At 39.7% G+C, this 13,976-nt stretch overlaps 1 protein-coding gene across 1 annotated transcript in view; it reads right to left on the minus strand.

Moving 5' to 3' along the window:
• Nucleotides 1-2,968: 2,968 nt before the first annotated feature.
• LOC110586704 (sodium-dependent phosphate transport protein 1-like) overlaps nucleotides 2,969-13,976 on the minus strand; it is a 34,937-nt gene continuing 23,929 nt past the window's right edge. Inside the window, exons 11-12 of the mRNA XM_021696993.1 lie at nucleotides 10,314-10,404; nucleotides 2,969-3,106 (exon numbers count right to left, since the gene is read on the minus strand). Of these exons, the coding sequence (XP_021552668.1) occupies nucleotides 2,969-3,106; nucleotides 10,314-10,404 (229 nt within the window). The remainder of the gene's footprint in view (nucleotides 3,107-10,313; nucleotides 10,405-13,976) is intronic.

The raw sequence follows: 13,976 nt of genomic DNA on the forward strand, positions 1-13,976 counted from the left end.
TCAATATATTACATGACAGGTCCCAGTACCAACAGATATTAAACTATATAGTAAGCCCAGAAACACCTATAAATATATAGAAGTTTATTTTACCAAAAGTTGGTATTTTAAACCAGGAGAACAAATGTGAAGTATTCAAAAAAAAAAAAAAATGATGTCGTTAAAACTCACTGGCTTGGGAAACAAATCCAAATCCCTACTTCAGCTCTTCACTAAACTTCTGTAGATGAAGTAAGGCCATAAGGACAGCACGAATTTCCAGGAACTCTTCTTTCCCTCCTTCCTCCCCATGTGAGCTCACGACTCCTTGATGGTGGCAAGGCTGGGGCTGCCCTAATTGGCTGACACAGCCCATTTGCAAAGCTTGCAGGAGCACTGAAGTCTGCAATCACCATATTGTACACCTGAAACTAATATAACCTTGTGCTAACTCTACTGGAATTGAAAATTTAAAAAATAATGATAATAAATAAATAAAAATTAAAAAATGAAAAGCTTGCAGGAGATTAAGCTCTGCCAAAAGTCCTTGGTATCCCACTGGCCGACTGGCCAGGTGGCTGATAGTGTCAGAGGGAGCAGCCACAGGACCGAGTCCACCCACACGTGCCCCCATGAGGGGAACCTCTTCTGTCCCTCCTGTGGCTTCTTTCTGGCTCCAGCTTCAGAGACAGCTGCAGAACTGGGCATTCTATTTCTCTTTACAGACCCCAGTACACCCACCTCAATCTACTGGTTCAACAAAATCCATGTATATCCTCAAAACATAACATGCCAAAATTTAAAAGATTCGAGGCCCACATAACTATACCTTTTCATGGACAAACCCTTGAGCCAAGGTTTTTGTTATGCAGACTCCTGGAGCCCCTCACTGATAAGGCTTACCCGCAGGACTGATAGTTATCTACAGTCCTACCGCTGTCTCCCCACGGTTCGAATTCCCCACCCCTAAAAAAGGCAACTAAACAGATACAGAAAATGAGGAAAACAAGGGAACTACCTCAAGCCAGAGCCTACAAGGGCTATTTGCTAAATTCGAGACAAGGAGGACCCAAAGAAAAGGTGACACTGGAGTCAACTCACAGCTGCCTGCCTGTGAACTCTGCTCTTTCCTGAGGGGGAGCGGGAGAGGGACCTGTGTCCAGGCGGGGGCTGCGGGGCCGGGGTACCCCACGGATGCGTGCAATTCTGGGGCCCAGGCCCTTTGGGCCACACAGGCTCTGGGCCCGAGGGGAGACACATGACTATGACTCAGCCCTTTCCGATCCCCCCCCCCCCGCCCCGCCCCAGCTTCTTCAATCAAGATGCAAGGTTGAGATTGACCAGCTTTGCAACAACGTCTCAGCCTGTGCCCGGGAAACACTGGGGATGCTGCAAGCTGCTGAAGATGCAGGTTGTCCAAAGAGCCTTCCATTCTCCTCTCAGCACAGCCGAACAGAGAGCAGGGCCAAGGGAGACACCTCCGGAGTGACCCCGCTCCCTGGGCTGGGGTCCCCACGCCGGCTGTCATCTGGGCTGGGGTGTGCAAGGCGGATTTCAAGCTCCCAGCCCTCCCTCAGGCTCCAGCCTGATGGAAGATGGAAGGCCACCAAGGTAAACAGGACACGGGAAATTGCACCCGTGGGGTGTGTGGGGAATTACAAGCTCAGGGGGACTGGGTCCCAGCAGGAGAAAAGTTACTAGGAAGGTCCAGTGTGTGAGATATTTTCGAAGGGAAAAGAAGGCAGCCAAATATTGCATGCTAGTGAAAAATGGACACATTTTCAAAGATTTCATCAGAGCGTGGAAGCACAACCAGCATTTAAAATATACCATAAACCTGAGTTACTAGGTCCAGGCCAGGTGGCAGGCGTGGGAGGACCACGAAGATAGGGAGGACATCGTTTTAAGGGGATAGAAAATCAAATGACAAAAAATGCAGTCTATTTGTAAGGGTAACAAATGCTGTTGGGTTAAACTCCTCTCTGCAAAGGAGGCAGCGCTCAGAGTGGGTGAAATATTTGTAAGAAACACAGATTAAGTGAAATGACTCAGAAAGGTAGAATTTAAAGGTGAAACTCTATTCCAGAGAATCTGGAACAAGGACACACACAAAGAACTTGAGATCATTTCCTGAGCTGAAGGCAGATGCTTAACCAACTGAGCCACCCAGGTGCCCTGTGTCGTTAGGATTTAGTTCAATGCATTGTGCATTCTGTAGTCTCTGTATTTCTTACAAAATAGCAGCTGTCTCTACAGGCTTGATGGTGCCCAGTTGGTGTTCGTAGCAAGACCTTGGAGGGGGCGTGTTCTTTCATCAGGATGTACACAATATGAGCAAATCTCTCTTTGTGATGTTCACAGCTGTTGATGCACAAAACCTGGATCCCTTCATTCACTGGAGTTTGCAAACTGAGGATATTCTATAAATATCAATTCTTATTTATGTATTAGCTGAAATAATCCTATAAAGAGACACGTCTGGTCTTTATTTACCACTGACAGAGTTTCGAGAAGAAAGACCTTTAATGGACCCTTTGTCTCCATCATTCATTCTCATCAGGGTCAAATCCATGGGTAAATTCTCAGACCTCATGCAGTTTGATCCCTTGGTAGCATTTGCTGAGGGTGCTCATGCCCACCTTTTTTACTTCTGTTCTGAGAGAACTCATTCTTCCGCTGTTCTTCCTGCTCCATTGAGGGCCCTTCCCATCCCCTCAAAAGCCTCCCCTTGTCTTCCTCACCCTTAATGTTAGAGAGGCCCGGGCTCCCAAATGTCTATGTCCTGGCCCCACTCTCTCTCCAGAATCCCAGAGCAGCACCTCCTCTGGGCTGAAGGTCCATCAGGACAGCAGAGTTTTAGACTTGACGTGGTCCCATTCTAGTCTAAAACTCGAACTTGTCCCCGTCTTAGCACCCTGTCACCCTCAACCCCACCCTCTCCTGTACCCCCAGTTTCAAAATCTGACCTCAAGCTGATCACTTCTTACCTTCAGAGGCGTGTGTGTTCTTGTCTATCTTTAGCCCAGTCCTGAATTTCTGCTTTTCCAAAGATGAGACAGAAAAGTAGGCATATCACATTAATGACTGCCATGAGGAAGAAAATTTTAAACCAGGCGGATTCTGGATCCTGAGGGATTATAGTGCAGTGATTATAAATTAGTGGGCTTGAGGTACTTTGTAACACTTCCAATATACTATTAAAATTAGTATAGATTCAACACAGGTCACTTAATAGACATGGAAAAACACACTCATAAGGAGCAAAAAAATTATAATTTCACTCTACAAAGATAGTTACTATTTATCTTTCTATTTTTTAAAAAGATTTAATTTATTTATTTAGAGGGAGAGAGCATGCGAGTGGGGGGAGAAGCAGAGAGAGAGGGACAAGCAGACTCCTCACTGAGCTCAGAGCCCAACGTGGGACTCGATTCCAGGACCTTGACATCATGACCTGAGCTGAAATCAAGAGTCAGATGCTTAACCGACTGAGCCACCCAGGTGCCCTCTATCTTTCTACTTTTTGATTATGTCTATGTACATATAATTTTTCATGTATAAAAATAACATTATGATGTACATACTGCTTAAGACAGTGATACTGATACTGATAAAAAAACAGGGTTTTTTTTTATTAGAAATATAAACATGCTTGCATATCAAGAAATATTTGACTGTATCATAACCTTTCCTGACTGATTAGTAATCCAGAGTTTAGATTTATAAAATTTATAAAACATCCCTTATTTCTCTATATTTAAGTTGTTTTTCACTTTTTGCTACTACAAATCTGAGTATCTTGGTAGTTAATTACATATCCATCAATGCTTTTGAATAAAATTTATCAAATACTTTCCTTATTTATAACGCATTTTCTCTTAAGTCTACCCATATGATCAGTTTCATTAATAGATTTTGTAATACTGAGCCACTTTTACTTTCATAGAAAATGCCTTAATTAATCATGGTGTTGTAGGCATATATTTTAATATGCTGGTGGATTCTATGCACTGGTGATTTAGTTCATTTTTGCATCTATATTCAAAGATGACCTTGAATTTTAATTATGTTTGAGACTTGTTTTACCATTTTGCTTTTTACCTTTTTTATCAGCCGAGATTAAATTTTACGTAGTTCTCTATAATGCATCGTGATTGGGTTTAGGTGTCTGGTACAATACTTTTGAAGGATGTCCAACCCAAAGTTTATATAATTATTAAGGCCTATTTTACTTTAGTATCTTTATTGTTTCCTTTCTTCACTTACATCTTTAATCATCTAGAATTAATTTTGGGGTCAGATATGAGAACAGAGTATAATCGTATTTTTCTACAAGTGGGCTTCCCACTATGTTTTTTAAAAAAATAAAGCCATCTCCTCTGGTTTGAAATGAAACTTTATCATACAGAATGTACTTTTTTGGAACAAATCATCGTCAGTTTTTTTTAAAATACAATTAAGAGTGGAGGTGCCTGGGTGGCTCAGTCAGTTAAGTGTCTGACTCTTGATATCTGCTCAGGTCATGATCTCAGGGTTGTGAAATCGAGCCCCACAAATGGCTCCATGCTGGGTGTGGAGCTTACTTAAGATTCTTTCCCTCTCTCTCTGCCCCTCTGCACTCCTACTTGCTCTCTCTTTCTCTCAAAAAGAAAACTAAAATTAGAAAAACAAAATATAATTAAGAGTAGACATTGAAAAAATAAAACAGTATGTTTCCTTCAGATAAGACATTAAATATATTTAATTACAGCCATTTCTCTAATTAAAACATGCCAAGCTTAACAGGTCATTGACAAACAGAAAGTCAAGAAAAGGACCAAGATGTGCCCAGAAATTTAATGACAAATAATAAAGTTTTCAATAATTTTAAGTTGATAGAATTCATTGTGATTTGGACCTGAAGTCCAACATAAAAACTTGATCTGCCTCCTTCTTCATATAGTTTCACTGATGTTGCTTTAATACGTGTGCAGTTCTCTTCATATGGAGTTTGCACAATTTTCAGTGTTTTTCCCCCATGAGTACTTTGTAATATTGGTTGATACTGTGCTTTAGATATTTATACAATATAATACCTAACTTTGATTCCCCCTCCGCAGGACAGTCTGTTCTCTGTACATAATGTTCTTTTGTTCTTCTGCATTTACATTGTATATACCTGTAACTTACTTTTATTGACCAATTGGGTTTGCTAACCTTTTCGGAATGCTGCACAATTAAGATAGCATTTAAAAGGGTATGCAAATAATGATATTAATAGCTGTTATGGGTTGAATACATGAGCGTCTGGTACTTGCATGCATGATCTGATTTGGTAAGCCCCTAAACTCCATGAGGTTTCTCTGTCATTTTGGCCATTTATAGCTGGAGACACCAGGACTTATAGTATAAGAAATGTTTCCAGGTCGCATAGCTTATGAGTAGCAGAGTTGAGATTTGAATACACACTGTATATATTTTTAGGAATCTGAATATATTTGTTTATCCAGTTTTCCCAAATTTTTAGCATAGAATTGTTCTTTCTGTTCTTAGCTTTTAATCTACAACGTCTCCAAAAAAATTTCTCCTTCCCACTTGGTATTTCCAACAGTTGAATCTTGTCTCTTGTATCCTGCTCCAGAAAGATTGTCTATCTGATTAATCTTTTCAGATTACCAATTTTAAATTTTGTGTGTCTTCTCTACTGTTTTATTAACTGTAGAATTTATTTATTTTACGTTATTGTTTTAATCGTTCTTACTCTTTGGGGTTGCTATGTTGTTGTTTTCCCCAAGTTCTGGAGTTGAATGCTTATTAGCTTATTTATTTTTGGTTGGCTTTCTTGTGTTTTCTTCTATAGATTAGGTCAAGTTATAAATTACCCTAAATGTCCAATATATTTCCACATGTAACAATTTCCCTGTCATTCAGTTTTAAGTGTTGCTGAATTCACTTTTTGATGTTCTTTTAAACCTAATAATTATTTTCTGTTATGTTGTTCAGTTTGTAAATATATGTGCTCTTTTTAGAAATCCTATTGGTATTAGTTATGATGTTATTGCACTTTGGTTTTCTATAGAATATTGATCCTTTGAAATCTAATTTACCATCTATCCCCAGTGGAAGAACTGAGCCACATCACTGAACTTGTCAGTATAGGCAAGTGACGATCTAAAATGTTACTTCTTATTTTCAAAATATGCGTGGATTTTTCTGCTTTACTATTCTGTCTTTGATTTCTATAATAATTTAATTGTGATTGGAGGACACATTTTGTGTAATTACAGTCCTGTTACAATTGCTGGAATTTACATAATAGCACAGTATGTAGTCAATTTTTACAAATGTTCTAGGACACCTTGAAAGGAATGAGGATTCTGGGGTTGTTGAGTGGGGCGTTCCATGAATGTCAATTAGGCCAAGTATGTTAATTGTGTTGCTCAACTCTTTTATATTTTTACAGATTTTTTTCTCCTTGCTGCAACAATTACAAGTGGTGTATTAAAATCTTTCACTCTAGCTATCTTTGTATCTCTTAATGGTTTGGCTTTGTGGTTACACTAGGGTGCACAGCAGGTTAGCTAGGAGCTGGGCTCTACATCTCCTCATCCCCAGATCCTGGATGGTAGAGATGCAGTCGCCATTCTCGTTACCAGTTGCTATGTCAAGAAGAGAATGACCTCCTGCCTCTTAAACTTCTCTTCAGAATTAACACATACAACTTCCTCTCATGTGTCATTGGCCAAAATAACTTGCATGAATACATTTAACTTCATGCAAGTGGGAAACTGCCAAGAGAAGAACCAGAAAAAAAAATTATTTTTTAATCATGTTTTTAAAAGATTTTATTTATTTATTTGGCAGAGAGAGAGAGAGCACACAAGCAGGGTGAGGGGTAGAGGGAGAAGCAGACTCCCCGCTGAGCAGGGAGGCCGATGCGGGGCTCACGATCCCAGGACCCTGGGATCATGACCTCAGTCAAAGGCAGACGCTTCACCGACTGAGCCGCCCAGGTGTCCCCAGAAAAAATTATTGTTGCAATAAGTAGCTGCAATAATTAGCTCCTAGTTCACCATTCTCATCATGAAATATTTGATTCACTCACCTTACTCCACACAGAGCACACTAATCAAGGCAGACCACTCCAAAAGCCCCCCGGTCCCTACATTCAGTCACTTCAGGACCTGATCAAAGAACACTCAAGCGCACCCCGAGAGGTAGTCTCAAATTGTCCGCCCAGCAGGGTGCCGGCCTTACTGTAAACCTATAGCTACCGTCTGCATCCCGATCTTCCTTTTCTGAAAGGAAGTGTTTACGATGGCTAATGGATGGCGGGGCCACCGCAGTAAACAGCATGATGGAGTACGGTGCCCCTGATGTGGAGGGCTGTTGTGCGTGATCACCCCAGCGAAGACAGGACACAGTCTGCACTTTGAACTTGATGCCATAACGAGGTGGGACCTCGGGTCCTTACGGAGGAAGTGAAATCATTCCACCAGCCCCGGGGAAAGTGAACTGAATGTTTGGTGGCTGGAGGAGTGAACCGATGTGACATTTTTGGTCCTCCTTCATGGCGCTCCACAGCCCCCCTGAAGTCAAGGTTAGCCGTGATTGCTTTGGACCACGACCCGGAGCAGAAGGGTAAAGAGCCACTGCCCCTCACTGCACCCTCTGCTCTGCCTCAGTGACTGGGGTGCTTAGAGGACCGGCTCTCCCCAGTTACCCGACCCGCTGACTCGACAAGGATCTACCAGTTGAGAAAGAAAGACCTCCGTAGTTTTTGCTGTTGGGATTTGGGGTTCTTAGCAGTGCCGGCATGTCTATCAAATTTGTTTTTAAACTTCAATTTTAGTCCTTTTTTTCTCACATATTCTATGTGACTTCCTATAGTTTGAGCCTCCTACGGAAAATATCAAGCTTCACTTATCCTTCCCGGTGCACTGTACTCGAGCCGGTGGGACCAGTCTGACTTGTCTTTGGGGTCCCTTTCTCCTGCCACTGCTATTTGCTCTTTGTTCTGCTGGTTTCCCCCCATTTTGCTGTGTCTCCATCATGTGCCTGGTTATCTTTTGTTGTGTGTAGGAGATTGCTCTTAAAAAAACTATTTCTGGTGACAGTCAGGTTGGTGATGCCTCTCCCCAAAAGCGCTGTTTTTGTTTGCTTCCTGCTGACTCCTCTGGGACACGGTAAGTCCGAACCCCTTTAAAGTAAGATTGGATATGTTCTGTTCTGCCCAGATGACTCAAGCAGACTGTGTGAGGACTGGTTTATTTCTGTTCACTCTTACTCCTTCTGTGCAACTCTTGGAAGGTCTCAGACTAAAACAAGAGTTAATTTATCGGGGTCCTCACCCTTGGCAGACTCTCAAAAGCAGCCAAAAAATTTGCTTTCCTCAGCCCAGTGGAAAATACCCCGTAGTCCTTTGCCTAATTCTTTCAGTTCCTGGCTTCTCCCAGATCTTTCCTGTTAAAGTTTTCCATCTCTCTGCTTCTCTGAAGCTTCAAAGAAGACTCTTCATATTTTTCCAACCTTTTAAATTGCTTTTACTAAGAGAATTGGCCCAAATTACTTACTCTTATTAGTGGAATCCGAAACTTCACTAATTCTCGTGTTAGCTGTATTTCATCTAAAATTTTTTATTTCAATTTTTTCTATTTTTAATTACCAGAGGTTAGATTTAGTTCCCTATCAAATCTTACGCTTCTTACATATATTTTTGATCCTCTCTTTTGCTTCTTTAAACATATGCATAGATTTCCAATATCTCTGAGGATCTGATTCCAAGGTTTTTTAATTCTTCTCTCATGTGACACCTTATTTCTTCACGTGTTTGGTGATTTTTGATTGATTGTAAAATAGTTCTCACTAAACCTTTACGCATGAGAAAATCCTAGAGTATGAATTTAGGGTGAGTTTCTCCAGAAAAACCTTACTTGCTTCTACTAGGCATCTTTGGACTACTCAAAATTCAATGCTTGGCTTATGGCATTTGAAATAGAGTTTGAATTTGGGCCTCAAACTGTTGGGAAAATTGGTTCATTGTTCCAGATGTCCAGAAGAGTCTTTATTCAGTTTCTCCTCTCCCTTTGAAGCTGAGGCTGAGACAGACAAATTTCCTTACTGGGCAGAGACAACTTTGGACCGTTCTGGAGGCACATTTCCTCCTACCTTGTGAAAGTCCGCAGAGAAGTTAGCTCACCTTAACAACGTTTGGAAGTCCGCTCGGCATATCCGAGTGAGTGAAATGGAAGAGCAGGCTGAGTGGGCTCTACACTCAGGGAGAAATCAGCCTGGTCTCCTGGAATCCTGCTTTTTTATCCACTTTTCTGTCCAGGGAGATTCCATGGTTACAGTGATTTTTCCTGCCTTTCTGATACCGTAAGTACATAGAACATGATGGTAGTGGGCTCTCTTCTTTGGGAAATTTGGCCATGGTGAATGCAGACCATCTCTCCTTGGCCCAAGTCGTGGGATAAGGAACATGTGGAGGACTTGCCTGTATACTGCTACTTCTCAGCTCGTAGCTTTTCCTCCAAATAAACCAAGTTTGCATGTAAGCTACATGGCACTATGTGTGAGGGTGTAGTGCTTTGTGCTTTGTGATTTGTGATTACAGATTTATGCAAGCGTTTCCAATCTGACTTTTTTTGTTTGTTTTATGAGTGGTTTGGGGATATTATGTCTTATTCTTGATTTGTTCATCACAGCCGAAGTGACAGATCACCCAGCAAGGGTCACGTACCAAGGCATTCCAGGGCTTCAGCAGACATTGACCTCTCTGGGATCAAGCTCTTCCTCTGTTTTTCATCTCTGAAATTTCCTCTTACATCTTTTTCAAGATCAGGTATGCATTGAAAATGATTGTTTAAATTTGATAGGGCATTTTAGTGTTCTTAAGAGAAGGATTTCAGGTAACCTTGTCCACAGCACTTGTCGAAACACAAGTTGACCTTTAGAGAAGGGTTTCTTTTGATCACTAATTCTGTTTGCTCCTGATTTTTCATTCCTTTTCTAACAAAACCGTATCTTGTTACTTATATTACCATTCACCCAGCCAAAATTCCTGTTTGGATCAAGCCACACACTCATTGTTAAAAATCACAGAGGTCTATTTCTGTTCCCAAGACCAATGACTAAACTGTTCCCAGCACAACTACTTGACATCCAATGAGAAAGAAATTACATTATCTGTAGATTTGGAGGGATGCCTGATCTGATCAAGTTTAATGTGAGCAAATATCTCATTGCTCACCTCCTGCTGATGTCAGGTCTACAATTGTTTGTATATATATTGCCGCCTTTCTCTGTATAAGTAATATTAGAAAAGTAACCACCCATGTCTGAAGGCTTCTTACCTGATTAAGGATTACTCCACACAGAGTAGAAGAAATGAGTCCTCCTATCATCCCAATTACAGCTGTAACTCCTTTAAGAAATCCGTAATAACTATGCGAAAAAGAACGGCAGGACACAGATGTAAAGTCAGACAAATGCTGCAGGAAAAGACAACCTAACGAAATGAGGCTTAAGAGTGATAACTGTTGATTTCCTGAATTTTTCATTCCTCCTTCTCAAATTCCATTAAAATGTTGAAAAACTATGTGGGTAGAAGTAACTTTCCAGCGGCAGTACAAAACCAGAAAAGTTGGCTTTAACAGTAAAAACAATTCCAAGATTGAGAGAGAGCCTAGTGGAATGAAAGCCAGCAGGATTAGGAAATCTATGAATCCAGTTGAGAAATTCAGAAGGTGATGTTTATTGGTGATAGGAACCGGTTTGGGGTTAATACAAAAGTGAAGGACTCCATTCACCTGGTCTCTTCCCACGGTCCAAGAGCTACTGGCCCAGTGATTGCTCCCAATACTTGGATGAGGAAGCGAGAAGCTTAGCTGCCAAGCAGCTGTGCTTGGCCAGTCCTGGGTACCCAAACCCAGCTCAGCAGAAGGCAAGGAAGCCATGGAGAGTGATCAATAGAGGAGGGGTCAGATCCAGCAGCCAAAGAGAACAAGGAAGTGCCTTTTGGAGAGCAGAGCCAGTGTCTTACCAAGAAATTAGTTCTCTCCAGGGCGGGGAGTCTTTGCCTTTCCTTTTCAAAAGATTTCACCATTAAAGGTTCTGTGTTTCCTTTTCTTCCCTTTTACGAGAGCGAGGGTTTTCTGTTTGTTTTGTTCTGTTCGTTTTATTTCCCTAGGTCTATTTTATTCCTATTCTGCCTTCACCTGTTGAATATGGGAGGGAGTATATAGTTTGTCTATTAGTTTCTCTGTCCCTTAATCAGAGAGGCATCACATACAGACCAAAAGTCCCTGCATGTTGAACCGTATGCAGTCACTGGGTGGAAATTTGATTTGATTTTTAGGGGGAGCGGGAGAGTGTGTTCTAATGTATAAAGAAGAACATTTATGGGTATTAGCAATGATAGGGGCAGATCGGGGCAGACATCACCAGTTGTCCCCAGAATTTATAGTTCCCCTTTTCATTTTAGCAATAGGACCCCTAAGGCTTTTGTGGGGAGAGAGCTACATAAGCCATTTGTGAGCCTTTTCACATTTGCCTTCATGAGCACCTCTCCCCATAAAAATATTAAAAATTGTATTTGATGACTCTGTGTGTGTGTGAGTGTGTTGAGGGACTTTTCAGTTTCATCTAAATTGTCAGATTTACCGGCACAAAGTTGTTCATAATATTCTGTTATTTCTCTTTTATATTCTAAACTTACCATAATGCATGCGTTTTCATTACTGACATTGATAATTTTTCTCTTTTTCTTAATCAACCTTCATTTTTTCATTACTTTCATTAATTTCCAGAGAACCAACTTTTGACATTGTTGATTTTATGTATAATGTTTTTGTCCTAATCTTCATAATTTTGGGGGGGGGTTAATTTGCTGCTTTTCTAGCTACTTGAGATAAGAAACATTTTAAGACTTACCTGTTTTTCAATATACATGTTTAAAGCTATACATTTCTCTCTGGGCATGATTTTTTAAAAAAAATATTTTTATTTATTTGTCAGAGAGAGAGAGAGCACAAGCAGAGGGAGCAGGAGAGGGAGAAGCAGGCTTCCTGCTGAGCAGGGAGCCTGATGTGGGACCCGATCCCAGGACTCTGGGATCACGACCTGAGCCGAAGGCAGACGCTTAACCGACTGAGCCACCCAGGTGTCCCTCTCTGGGCATGATTTTAAAAGCATCCCACATGCTTTGAAATGTCCTACTTCATTATGATTTAAAATATTTTCTAATTCCAATTGTGATTTCTTTGACTTAAACATTACTCTCAAAGCAATGGGGGTTATGTATCTTTTGCTTTAGATGGCAACCTTAATTCACTGTGATCAAAGAATATATTCTGAATGACTTCAAGCATTTTAAATCAATTGCAGCTTGCTTTATGACCCAGAATATCACCAATTTCAATAACTGTCCCATAGGCAACTGAAAATAACTTGAATCCTCTCCTTGTTGTGTGCAGTGTGACTTTCCACATACGTCAATCATGTCAACTCTGTTCATTTTTGTTGTTGTTCTAGTCATCCATATCCTTACTGATTTTTTTGTCTACCTCTGTTTTAGTCCAAGCTATTGAAAGAGGTTATGAAAATTTCTTCCTTCATTGTAAATTTGTCTAGTTCTTTGAGTTCTCTCAATTCATAATGATTATAAATTAAAGCTGTATTATTGGATTCAAACAGAGAGAGAATTCTGATAATTTTCTCTTCACCATTATGAACTAACACCTTCTATTTCTAGTAGTGTTCCATTTTTTTCTGATACTAACATAGTTATTTCAGGTTTCTCTTGGTTAATATTTGCTTGGAATACTTCTTTGTATTCTTTAATTGCATCCTTGCTATATCCTAATGTTTAATGTGTGTCTTTTATTTGCAGCATAGAGCTGCATTTCCTTTATTTTTGACTTTGACAATCTTGATAGTTACTTGGGTATTTCTTCTATATTAAGCTAATATAATTACTGATATACTTCTGATTATCTTTATCTGTTCACTATTTTCTTTTTGACTTCCTCTCTTATATTCCACTTTTTCTTCTTGATTCATCCGCTTTATTTTATTTTTTCTTCTGTGACTTTATTTCAACTGTTCTTTTCAAGCATTGAAGATAATATGACATGTACTTTTTACTTAAGTTTATTATGAATTTTACTATTTTCTCTATGCCAGAGCTTAGAGAATTTTTAAGATTTTAATATTTTGACATTTCTGTTTATTTCCCTCCTGCTCTTTGCATTATTTCATCCTGTATTTTAATTTCTTAATGCAATCTGTTTTGATATGCGTTTCAACTCATAAGTTACTTTCTGTTGTTTTTACAGATCAGTAGTCTCTGTAATTACACACATACTTACCCTCCTTAATTGCTCCTCAGTCTTTCTAACATATTCAGATTTCAATAGGGATTTCTTTTTACCAAAACGTTTTCTTTTAGTATTTCTTTTAGTGAAGATCCACTGGTGACAGTTTCTCTGTTTGTCTGAAAACATCATTTTGCTTTGATTTTCTAAGAATATTTTCATTAGACATAAAATTCTAGGTTGACATTTATTTATCTTTTAGCATGTTATAGAGATCATATCATTATCTTCTGGTTTTCATGGTTTCTGTTGGAAAGTCAGATGTCAGGCTTATTATTGCCACTTGAAAGTGACATGCCTTTTTGCTCTAGTTCCTTTTAAGATTTTTTTCTTTGTCTTTGGCTTTTGGCATTCTTACTATATATATAATTTACATTTCATCATGTTTGAAATTCACAGAGCTTTGTGCATGTGTGGTTTACTGTCTTTCGTTACTTTTGGATTATTTGGGCCTGTTCTCTCTTAAAATATTGCTTATGTCACGTTTTAGCTCTCTTTTCCTTCTGAGATTCAGGTACAAATTTGTTAGCCTTTTTACTTCATTCCACATTTCTGTTATGCTCCTTTATTTTTTTTCCTGTATATTTCAATTTAGATGTTTCTTGTGATATGTCTCCCTATTTACCAATCTTATTTTCTCTT

This window comes from Neomonachus schauinslandi, chromosome 8 (assembly GCF_002201575.2).
Source record: "Neomonachus schauinslandi chromosome 8, ASM220157v2, whole genome shotgun sequence".
Taxonomy (NCBI): domain Eukaryota; kingdom Metazoa; phylum Chordata; class Mammalia; order Carnivora; family Phocidae; genus Neomonachus; species Neomonachus schauinslandi.